Source organism: Notolabrus celidotus, chromosome 9 (genome assembly GCF_009762535.1).
Source record: "Notolabrus celidotus isolate fNotCel1 chromosome 9, fNotCel1.pri, whole genome shotgun sequence".
Classification (NCBI taxonomy): domain Eukaryota; kingdom Metazoa; phylum Chordata; class Actinopteri; order Labriformes; family Labridae; genus Notolabrus; species Notolabrus celidotus.
This window is the reverse complement of record NC_048280.1, coordinates 35,749,714-35,762,768: the sequence shown is the minus strand read 5'-3', so window position 1 is coordinate 35,762,768 and position 13,055 is coordinate 35,749,714. Positions and strand designations below refer to the sequence as shown.

Sequence of the window (13,055 nt, the reverse complement as noted above, 5' to 3'; positions counted from 1 at the left end):
GTGTAGACCAAACCTGCTGCAGTGTGTAGACTAAACCTGCTGCAGCGTGTAGACCAAACCTGCTGCAGCATGTACCCAAAACCAGAAAACTTCACACATTCTGACCCTCTTATTTAAACTAATACACTGACTTTCCATTGACCAAAGTCCTACAGCAGACACATAATCTGTGCTCCTCCTCCCCCTCCTCCTCCTCCTCCTCCTCCTCCTCCTCCTCCTCCTCCTCCTCCTCCTCCTCCTTCATCATTATCTCTATGATAAACAGACCACTGCTGATCTATAAAACTATTATTTCAGTTTGGGCACCCTCACAGCTGAGACTGATACAGTCTGCAGCCTTTGTGTTGCACAGACATCCTCTAAAAACAAGACATATGTGCTTTCAATACTGTGTGTGTGTGTGTGTGTGTGTGTGTGTTTGTGTGTGCGCGTGCGTGTGCGTGCGTGCGTGCATGCGTGCGTATGTGTGATTCTGTAAAAGAGAAGAGGAATAAAGAAATAGGTGCAGCCTTTTGTCAGCACTAACTGTCTCATCAGTTCATGGATCATAACGACGAGAAGGAGGAGGAAGAGGAGGAGGATGATGTTAAAGAGGAGATGGAGGAGGAGAGGGAGGAGGATTTTAATGATCTCCTCGCTTGGTTTCATCCTGATGTGTTCACTTTGCACCTCTGAGCTGATAACAGGATGAAGATTACTTCTCCTCATTGACCCTTTAACTCAAGATATCAACGATCAGCTACAAACAGATAAAAAGGATCTCCTGAAACGAGCCAGCCTGAAATCTGATGAAAAAACAGCTTAACACACATTTCCTAAAAACAGTGTTCATCTGAGGGTTTGATGTGAGCTGGCTGTGAAATGACTGAGGCATGTTTCTGAACATGTCCTCGTCTTTAACAACATGACAGCCTTTAACCACCGCGCCGTCAGTTTGACACGCAGGGCTCCACCGGGAAGTCACTTTGCTGACAGCACGACACATCCGAAGAGTTTGACATTGATCATTATCAGGTGGTTAAAGCTGGGAACAGTCACAGCTTGATTCAGATGATGGTTCAGGTCACACTCTGATAACAGACTGAAGTTAAAGCCACAGTGAGGAGTTTTTATCTGGTTATGAAACAGACTGAAATGTATCCTGATGACTGACAAAAGCCAACCAGAGCAACAGTGACTGATGTGGCTGTCTTTATACGCTTATTGATCAGATGTGGATCTGCTGCCATGGAGTGGGTCGGTGTTATTTATACCAGCAGACTGACAGTGAGAGTTACGTCTGACTGTTAGAGACAACAGAAGGAGAGTTTTGCTCAGAAAACAAGATCAGCAAAGAGAGGAGAGCTTTGTCCACAGGGGGCACCATCATCAACACAAACTGATCGTTCCCACGTAGTCTCCGTGTTGTCACCCATCTGTTTCTGAAGCGCTGTTTTGAAGCTGATCATCGGCGGGTGCCATATTGGAAATGTTGAACTCAACCAAACTTCTGACGAGCTAGTCTTGTGGCGATGGAAATTTGTTTTTGGCTTTTAAGTTGTCATTTTTGGCAAGTTTGTATCATGTGTGGAGTCTCTCTCTGTCTTCCTCACAGAGATTGGGTGGCTCTACCTTGCATCTTCACACCTGCACCAGATTACTGCAATCACCACCTGCAATTAAGCCCTGCTGCAGGCCTCTCCAGTGCCAGATTATTCCTGCATCTGATGTGGCATTTCAGCCTGTTCTCTAGAGTTCTCTCGTGAATTTTCAATTGTTCAAGTTTTCCAGCTTTGTGTGTTTTTACCAGTGACTAACTCTGCTGTCCTCCATTCTTCCAGTGCCTCCAAGAGCCCCCCAGTGCTACCGCCCAATCTCTGCCACGCTGCCACACTCTCTCCCTGGATTCACTCACCAGCCTCCTCCTTCCCAAGCCCTCATGTCTTCAGCCTTTACCTCTCCTCGGATAGGCTTGCAAAATTCCCGGGAATTTTCAAAGTTAGAAACTTTCCATGGGAATTAACGAGAATGTATTGATAAAGTTCTACTTACAAATAAATCTGCTTTAATTGTGTTAATTTGGATGGATGTCTGCTTATAACAAAACAAATATCTATGCTTGGATATGATACCTTTCCATTAGATTACCATCAATTACCATGGAAAGTTTCCAATTTGGAATATTTTCAAAATTCCCCAGCTTAAAGCTAGGGTTGGTAGTCTCGGTAAACCAGCATGAATTTGAATGTAGCTTTTCCTCATGACTCCGTCTAACCCCTCCCCTCCTCCCTCAGAGCTCCTCCAAAACGACGCCCCCCCGCTCACATGCACGAGCGCTGCTGATTCTCGACCATATGATGGTGACTGATTCAAAACCGGTCCTCACCAAAACATTCTCATAGTTAAAGTTAAAAACACAAACAAACATGGCTGCTGTTAGTACTCACAACTATCATGCTAGCATTATCCAGTTGTACCGGTGACACGATATCAGGAGAAAAGTTATAACACATATATAATACTGTAACAGATCTACTGTTTGTTAAACCTGTTCAGTGTAGATGTTCTTAATTCCTACAGTGTTCCAGTCAGTGAAGGCATCAGGAGAGGTGTAGAGTGTGTGAGCTGGAGAGAGGAGAGACAAGAGGAGAAGTTCTTCATTCATTCAAACATTGATTGTTGTTTTGTTGGTTGTCGTGATCACAGCCGACAGTGACCGGTTATTAAAACTCGACGTGTTCACGAATCGGCTCGTCATCACTACAGCGTCCGGACGGACGCTACAATAAATATATATTTTCTGTAGGACTTACTGAACGTCATTAATTATTCTGCTTGTTGGTGAGAGCTTTTTAGACTCTGATCCGGACTACAGTCCTGAGCAAAGCACCTCATCAGGTCAGAAGGGACAGGCCCGAGGACGAGCGAGAGGGGCAGTAAATAGAGTCAGGGGAAGTAGAGGCAGGAGACGGGGACTCGGAGGAGTGCACGCCGGGGAAATGTACGCGCAGGAGGAGGGCAGAACGACAGGACGAGATTTGATTGGTTTAAAATTTGGGGAGCCAAAAAACGGTGATTGGTTGGTGTTTTCCCAGGTTTACTCCGGCTGTAGATAGCAGGTTTTTTTCACTCTTTTTTAAGAACACATCATGTAATGATTGCCATCAGGACATAAAGATCATTTTAACCAGTATGACAAAAAGTGGATCTAAATCTGATTACCAACCCCAGCTTAACTTCCCATGGAAATCTACCAGAAGCTTTCTAGAAATTTACCGGAAATTTCACACCCATTTGTAACCCTCCTCACACCTTGAACCCATGATCCCATCCCTCCACCCTTTTTTCCTTTCAATACATTTACTCAACTGCTTCATCTGCCTCTAGTTGTGCTTATGGGTCCACACTTAAACACCTGGTTTTCCAACCGCCACAAGTCTGAGGTAAAGAGGCGGGCCTTTAGCCTCCTCGCTAACAGCTACAGTGTTCCCGCCTGTCAATCAAGTCAGCCACGCCCTTATTTGGGCAAAATTTGTAAGTTTAACATCTTCAAAAATAAACAGTTATATAAAAAAGTCCAGCCCCGTACAGTGTGTGCTGATAGAGGAATGATCTATTAAGACCTAAATCTTTTTCTGAACCTTACTTTGAATGGGTGTGTATGTGGTTTCTGCAGCCAGCCTCTAGTGGACGCTCTGTGAACTGCAGTTTAGAACACTTCCGCATGGGCTTCATAAGACCGGAGGTTGCCGCTTGATTGTTCCTCACAGGAGCTTTAAGTTTACCAACATTCATAGATTTAACTGCTCTGCACTCCAACATGACCCGTGCTTTAAAGCTGGGGTTGGTAATCAGATTTAGATCCACTTTTTGTCATACTGGTTAAAATGATCTTTATGTCCTGATGGTAATCATTACATGATGTGTTCCTAAAAAAGAGTGAAAAAAAGCTGCTATCTACAGCCAGAGTAAACCTGGGAAAACACCAACCAATCACCGTTTTTTGGCTCCCCAAAATTTAAACCAATCAAATCCCGTCCAGCCGTTCTGCCCTCCTCCTGCGTGTACATTTCCCCGGCGTGCACTCCTCCGAGTCCCCGTCTCCTGCCTCTACTTCCCCTGACTCTATTTACTGCCCCTCTCACTCGACCTCGGGCCTGTCCCCTCTGACCTGATGAGGTGCTTTGCTCAGGACTGTAGTCCAGATCAGAGTCTAAAAAGCTCTCACCAACAAGCAGAATAATTAATGACGTTCAGTAAGTCCTACAGAAAATGTAGATGTACTGTAGCGTCCGTCCGGACGCTGTAGGGATGACGAGCCGATTCGTGAACACGTTGAGCTTTATTAACCGGTCACTGTCGGCCGTGATCACGCCAACCAACAAAACAACAATCAATGTTTGAATGAATGAAGAACTTCTCCTCTTGTCTCTCCTCTCTCCCACTCTACACCTCTCCTGATGCCTTCACTGACCGTCAACACTGTAGGAATTAAGAACATCTACACTGAACATGTTTAACAAACAGTAGAGCTGTTACAGTATTATATATGTGTTATAACTTTTCTCCTGATATCGTGTCACCAGTACAACTGGATAATGCTAGCATGACAGTTGTGAGTGCTAACAGCAGCCATGTTTGTTTGTGTTTTTAACTTTCACTATGAGAATGTTTTGGTGAGGACCGGTTTTGAATCAGTCACAATCATATGTGCGAGAATCAGCGGCGCTCGTGCATGTGAGCGGGGGGGCGTCGTTTTGGAGGAGCTCCGAGGGAGGAGGGGAGGGGTTAGACGGAGTCATGAGGAAAAGCTACATTCAAATTCATGCTGGTTTTCCGAGATTACCAACCCTAGCTTTAAGTGGGCTGGAGCGTTCCGGTGTGAAGTACGGGATTCTTACCCTCTCCTGTCCTCTTCATGGTACAGTTTCTCTAGGTGATTCTGAATACCTCTTATAATACATTTCCCATGATGCACTATGTGGCGCTCGAGGAACTCTCCTCAGGTGTCATGCTTACTTGTGTGTTTACGTCGGAGACTATCGCCACATTAACATGAGCCTGCCGTCTGTACGGTGCTGGATGCAGAGAATCCTTGTCTATCAATACACGTCTTTCTTTATCAATTGTAGAAATGTAGAGTATCATCTTAAGGTGAGTACTGGCACATACTGTTGACCACTTAAAGCTCTGAACTATGATTGTGAACAGCTTCCTGCAGCAGCTCTGTTTCCTTCTTTAAAGAGGAATAAAGGACGGGGACATAAAGAGGAATATTTATGGTCACAGGGATCGATCTCTCCAACATTTTTTAGGCTCACTATGCAGCCGTCCTTTCTACGTCAAGAGTGTGAAATAATGAGGAGAGGACAAAAAGTGAGAGTGTGTGTGCGTGTGTGTGTGTGTGTGTGTGTGTGTGTGTGTGTGAGAGAGAGAGGAGAAGAGCTGACAGAGCTCTGAGAGATAATCATCATTTAATAAAGAGAGTCTGTAAATCACACAGAGCATTCATCAGAGCACAAAGGAACCATCACGGCATTGTCTGATGACTGCATCACACACACAGACACACACACAGACACACACACACACACACACACACACACACACACACACACACACACACACACACACACAGCTGTTAGGGTTGGTATTATAGAGGAAACATGAAGATTTAGAGACGACTGATGGGTGTACACACGTCAGTCAAACACACTTCCTGTCATAGAGTAAGATTATATTAATATCAATAATACTCCCTCACACCTGAGGACATCTGTCAGGTGTCAGCTCCACCACGTCATTCAGATCATGTTAACAAACCCTATTCTTAGTGTGATTGTGCCCTCTGTTTAGAAATCCCTCAGATCTTCACATTGCCATCAGAAAACACGTTTGTCTCACACTATTCTGACGGCCAAATTCCAGCAGATCGGTCACAGCACCTGATCTGATAGGTTTCTATTCTAGTCAATGTGTTAACTTCCACTGGATCTGCTCTGTTGCGTTCCGGCTGCGTCTCTGATCCGGCAGGTCGGAGCCCTTCGGATCAGATACACAAGACTTCTATTTTTGCAACAGAGCAGATGGAGCGGGACAGGAAGTCAGGTTTCACCAAAACAAAATGAAAACATCCGGTTAATTTTCAGAATAAAACACTCTGTGTTATCACCAGATCGTATTTCACTTAACTACAACAACAAACTGTCATGATGAGCGGAGCCAGGCCTGGAGTCAACAGGTCAGAGGTTTTCAGAGGACCAGAAAGACAACATGGATGAGGAGAGGAGGAGGAGAATCCTTGATTCAGTGATTACTGTGTGAAAACCTTGGTCACATGACTCCAGCTGTCCGGAGGTCCTGCTCCGTGCTGCGCTCTGAAAACACAACCGGTGGGTGTTGGAGGATGAGAGAGCACAGAGCCGGACCACAGATCAGAGACTGACAGGACACGGATCTGGTGAAAGTCCCGTGTAAGACGAAGCACAAACCTATCCCTCTGTCTGCATCGCACAATCAGCTGTTCAGGTCTGCAGCTTCAAAGAGACAGAAATACAATCTAGAGTTCATGAGGACAGACTTGGATATGTTTCTAAGAGAGTTAGGGGACAAATTGCAAGTGAGACACTGAGGAATCTGAAGAGTAACCTCTTATTACTTCAGATAGTGAGCTTATGAGTCCACATGCACTGTGACGATTACTTCACCAAACTGAGTCCCCATCACACAGAGACAGGACCCTGTCAGGACACATCATCCCACTGCTCGCCCAGCTACTAACCAAATACACAAACAGGTCCAATGTGGTCTTTTATCTTGAACATATTCAACAGCATCAGTGTGTCTTTGTGGAAAGCTGGAGGTCAGATCTGGATCATGTTGAACGTGTCTGTACTAAAGCTCTGTATTTCCTCTGATGTCATAACACTGGAGTCACTCTCGGTCTGTGGCGCTGTTAGCGAAGGCCGTGCAGGTGAGCACACAAACCCGTTTTATCTGCAGAGGTTTTAAACTCTGAGCAGGACAAAGAACTCAGACAAACACTCGGGCTGGCCTTGTCTCCAGAAATAACCTCATTGTGAGAGTCAGAGTTTTTATTCTGTGCTGGGGGGTTCACTTCCTCTCATTATGAACCTCAAACACTGACCTGTTTCCAAACCTGCAGCTGCTGCACAACGGGCACTCTGGGAAATACACCACTCCTCAGACAGAAGCTCATGCAGAAATATGAAAAGAAACCGAATCCATTGAGGGAGGGCGGCTCCTCAGTATACGCCGAGTATACGCCGTATATGACTCGAATTCATGCAGCTCACACACATCCAAACTGTTCCCTCTTCTGCTTTTAAAACATGACGAAGCATTTAAGGTCTCCATGCTGTAAGAGAAAATAATGTTTCTCCTCCTGCAGGTCAAAACATTTCTCTCACTCAAAGGATCTTCAACTTTCAGCAAACATGGCCTCTGTACTTTCCCAGGTCCTCCAGAATCATCTATGATAACCTGTCATTATTGTTTCTCACTGTCTGAACTCACTCTGCTTTCTAAATATATCTGAAAAAAGTGGGGCCATCTTAACTTTGAAATTATAATTAGATTAAATTACATTAAATGTCAACCCCAGCAGCAAGGGGATGAAAGATGGAGAGACACAGTGATAGTCCAGAACAAAGAGACTCTAAAGGGGGTGGACACCTCACACAGCTGTCAGGGATCTGTCCACAACAAGGCCTCCTGTCATCTGTTAAACACAACACCTGGACATGTTACTAATCTGACTGAGTGTGTCTGACAAAACAACACACAGAAGACTCTCCACACTGGAATTACTCAGGTCCACACAGTACTTCTACAATCCAGCTTCATGACCAGATGAATAATCCAGTTTAAAACCAGATCAATAATCCCTTTTATGATTAGATTATCGTGATCCCGAACGGGATAAGCGGTCAAGATAATGCATGGATGGATAGATGGATGATCAGATTAATAATCCAGTTTAAAACCAGATAAACAATCCTGATTGAAAGCAGATTGATAATCCAGTTTAGAACCAAATCAATATCTTTTATGAAAAGATAAATAGTTCTGTTCATAACCAGATTTATTATCCAGATTTAAAGCCTAATCAATAATCCAGTACATAATAATAATAATAATAATAATAATAATAATCACTTGTGTAACCAGATTAATAACCCAGGTTATAACCTGTTAATGACCAGATTAATATTCCCCTTTATAACAAGATTAAGAATTCAGATGTATATCCACATCAATAATCCAGTTTATAACCAGATTTCTTATGTGGTTTATAACCAGATGACTAGATTAATAATCCAGATAAAACACAGATTAATAATTCAGTTTATAACCAGATGCCCAGATTATTAATCCAGATAAAAAACAGATTAACAATTCAGTTTATAACCAGATGACCAGATAATAATCCTGTTAATGGCCAGATTAATAATTCAGTTTATAACCATATGACCAGATTAATAATCCTGTTTATGGCCAGATTAATAATCCAGATTAATAACCACATCAATAATCCAGATTAATAACCACATCAATAATCATGTTTATTACCGGATCAATAATCCAGATTTTAACCAGATTAATAATCATTTTTATGACCAGATTAATAATCCATTTTATAACCAGATTATTAATCCTGGTGATAACCCAGTTAACAATCCAGATTTATAACAAGATTCATAATCCATTAATAATCCTGTTTGTGGCAAAATAAATATTCCAGATATTCATAACAACATCAATAATCCTGTCCATAACCATATCAATAATGATTTGAGAACCAGATTAACAAACCAGGTTATGAACAAATGACTAGATTAATAATCCTGTTAATGGCCAGATAAATTATACAGATTCATAACCACATCAATAATCCTGTTTATTATCAGATTATAATGCAGTTTATAAGCAGATGACTAGATTAATAATCATGTTAATGACCAAAGTAATGATCCCTTTTATAACCAGATTAATAATCCATATTTTCAACCAGATTCAGTATCCATATTTTTAACCAGATAAATAATCCTGTTTATGACCACATTAATAGTCCCTTTTATAACCAGATTAATAATCCATATTTTTAATCAGAATAATAATCCTCTTAATGACCAGATTTTTAATCAATATTTATAGCCAGATCAATAATCCTGTTCATGACCAGATTATAAATCCATATTTATAACCAGAGTAATAATCCTGTTAATGAGCAGATTAATTATCCTTTTTCTAACCAGATTAATATTCTGTTAATGACCAGAATAATAATCCATATTTATAACCAGAGTAATAATCCTGTTAATGACCAGATTAATAATCATGTTAATGACCAGATTAATAATCCCTTTTAGAGTAATAATCCTGTTAATGAGCAGATTAATAATCCATTTTTATGACCAGATTAAGAATCCCATAAATGTCCAGATTAATAATCCATATTCATAACCAGATTAATAATCCTTTTAATGACCAGATTAATAATCCATATTTATAACCGGATAAATAATCCTGTTCATGACCAGATATCGAATCCATATATTTATAACCAGAGTAATAATCCTGTTAATGACCAGATTACTAATCCATATTTATAACTACAGTAATAAACCTGGTAATGACCAGATTAATAATCCTTTTTATAACCAGATTAATAATCCTGTTAATGACCAGATTAATAATCCATATTTATAACCAGAGTAATAATCCTGTTAATGACCAGATTAATAATCCCTTTTATAACCAGAGTAATAATCCTGTTAACGACCAGATTAATAATCCATATTTATAACCAGAGTAATAATCCTGTTAATGACCAGATTAATAATCCCTTTTATAACCATAGTAATAATCTTGTTAATCACCAGATTAAAAATCCATATTTATAACCAGAGTTAGCCTTTATAGCCTCTCTCTGAAACAGTCCTCAGTGTTAAACAGCAGATTGAAGGTGAGGAGGAGGAGGTGAAGAAGCTTTGAGAAACCTCTGTGTGTGTCACTGAATGTGTGTAATCTGTTTTTATGAACCCTTCCTGTTGTTAAGTTTTCAGAGTACCCCCTGCAGCCTTGGTCCATGAACAGAATCTATAAATAAAGAGCCTGCTCTTTTTTTGGAGGGGGACTCTTCCCACCACACAGGCCTCTGTGTTTCTCAGCGTTCAGGAGCTCCGCTTTCTTTTCAGCACGGTAGGGTTGAACATGGAATCTATGCTTTTAACTGAGCGTCAGTGAAATGTTGTACACACTGATGTGTGTGTGTGAGTGTGTGTTTGAACAGAGTGTGTGGAGGTCTCTCAGATCCGAGGCAGGGTGTGATAACTCACCTCGTTTCTGCATGAAGCTGAAGAGATCGTCCAGAAACTCTTTACGCTTCTCATCTTCATCCAACTCGTACAGCTGAAACACACATAACACGCCCGTTAAACTTGTGTGTGTGTGTGTGTGTGTGTGTGTGTGTGTGTGTGTGTGTGTGTGTGTGTGTGTGTGTGTGTGTGTGTGTGTGTGTGTGTGTGTTTCATTGTGTCACACTCAGACGGGGAACAAGAATTCCTCAAAGACAATCTGTGAGTAACCTTGAGCTCACTGTTACACACCTCACACATACAGAGTAACATACACACACACAAACACACACACAAACACACACACACACACACACACACACACACACACACACACACACACACACACACACACACAGAGAGAGAGACACAGAGTAACACACACCTTGCTACAGGAACAATATTAGGAAAATGTGGTGAGGAATAGTTTATTCTCTGGCTTGCGTATGTGCGTGTGTTCGTGTGTGTTGTTCAGAGCTGCAGTTGGCCCTGTGAGGATGATGCTCTCTGTGCATAACGAGCTTGGATACTGGAGGTGACATTTGTCAGTAGGACGGGTAATCTATCTTTAATTAGTGATTAATAATCAAATCAATAAACAACCTAAACTTGTGTCTTTTTTCAACAGAGAGCACTGAGGACAACTGATTGATTGATTAATGTTTTCTGTAATTTATAATGTAAGGGCTGATCTGATGACATAACCTAGCCACCTGTCTAACAGCTACAACACACCCACCTGTCAGTTAAAGAGGTCACGCCCCTGATCCAACTTCCCTTTAATCCTTAATCTGCTGTAATCAGGTGAGTTGTTTATAAATTCAGCTGTACTGTTGTCATGATGAAGAGAGAAATGACCTATAGAGACCCAAACTGTTTTAGTACCAGGCTGTAAACATGTTTATTTCTGCTGTAACATTTTAACATGGGGCTCTATGGGGACTGACTCACTGCAGGAGACACACTCTAGTGGACACTGGAGGAATTGCAGAAGACACACTCCAGTGGACACTGGAGGAACTGCAGGAGACATACTCCAGTGGACACTGGAGGAATTGCAGAAGACACACTCCAAAGGACACTGGAGGAACTGCAGGAGACACACTCCAATGGACACTGGAGGAACTGCAGGAGACACACTCTAGTGGACACTGGAGGAACTGCAGGAGACACACTCCAATGGACACTGGAGGAACTGCAGGAGACACACTCCAATGGACACTGGAGGAACTGCAGGAGACACACTCTAGTGGACACTGGAGGAACTGCAGGAGACACACTCCAATGGACACTGGAGGAACTGCAGGAGACACACTCCAATGGACACTGGAGGAACTGCAGGAGACACACTCTAGTGGACACTGGAGGAACTGCAGGAGACACACTCTAGTGGACACTGGAGGAACTGCAGAAGACACACTCCAGTGGACACTGGAGGAATTGCAGAAGACACACTCCAGTGGACACTGGAGGAACTGCAGGAGACACACTCCAATGGACACTGGAGGAACTGCAGGAGACACACTCCAATGGACACTGGAGGAACTGCAGGAGACACACTCCAATGGACACTGGAGTAACTGCAGGAGACACTCTAGTGGACACTGGAGGAACTGCAGGAGACACACTCCAGTGGACACTGGAGGAATTGCAGGAGACACACTCTAGTGGACACTGGAGGAACTGCAGAAGACACACTCCAGTGGACACTGGAGGAACTGCAGGAGACACACTCCAATGGACACTGGAGGAACTGCAGGAGACACACTCCAATGGACACTGGAGGAACTGCAGGAGACACACTCCAGTGGACACTGGAGGAATTGCAGAAGACACGCTCTAGTGATCCCTGGAGGAATTGCAGAAGACACACTCCAGTGGACACTGGAGGAACTGCAGGAGACACACTCCAGTGGACACTGGAGGAATTGCAGAAGACACACTCCAATGGACACTGGAGGAACTGCAGGAGACACACTCCAATGGACACTGGAGGAACTGCAGGAGACACACTCTAGTGGACACTGGAGGAACTGCAGGAGACACACTCCAATGGACACTGGAGGAACTGCAGGAGACACACTCCAATGGACACTGGAGGAACTGCAGGAGACACACTCCAATGGACACTGGAGGAACTGCAGGAGACACACTCTAGTGGACACTTGAGGAACTGCAGGAGACACACTCCAATGGACACTGGAGGAACTGCAGGAGACACACTCTAGTGGACACTGGAGGAACTGCAGGAGACACACTCCAGTGGACATTGGAGGAATTGCAGAAGACACGCTATAGTGGACACTGGAGGAATTGCAGGAGACACACTCCAGTGGACACTGGAGGAATTGCAGAAGACACACTCCAGTGGACACTGGAGGAACTGCAGGAGACACACTCTAGTGGACACTGGAGGAACTGCAGGAGACACACTCCAATGGACACTGGAGGAACTGCAGGAGACACACTCCAATGGACACTGGAGGAACTGCAGGAGACACACTTTAGTGGACACTGGAGGAACTGCAGGAGACACACTCCAGTGGACACTGGAGGAATTGCAGAAGACACGCTCTAGTGGACACTGGAGGAACTGCAGGAGACACACTCTAGTGGACACTGGAGGAACTGCAGGAGACACACTCTAGTGGACACTGAAGAACTGCAGGAGACACACTCTAGTGGACACTGGAGGAA

The 13,055-nt window shown here is 43.3% G+C and overlaps 1 protein-coding gene across 1 annotated transcript in view; it reads right to left on the bottom strand.

Annotated features, from left to right (window-relative positions):
• arid3c (AT rich interactive domain 3C (BRIGHT-like)) overlaps nt 1-13,055 on the bottom strand; it is a 58,747-nt gene that overhangs the window by 18,578 nt on the left and 27,114 nt on the right. The window contains exon 4 of the mRNA XM_034692579.1: nt 10,341-10,413. Within this exon, the coding sequence (XP_034548470.1) occupies nt 10,341-10,413 (73 nt within the window). The remainder of the gene's footprint in view (nt 1-10,340; nt 10,414-13,055) is intronic.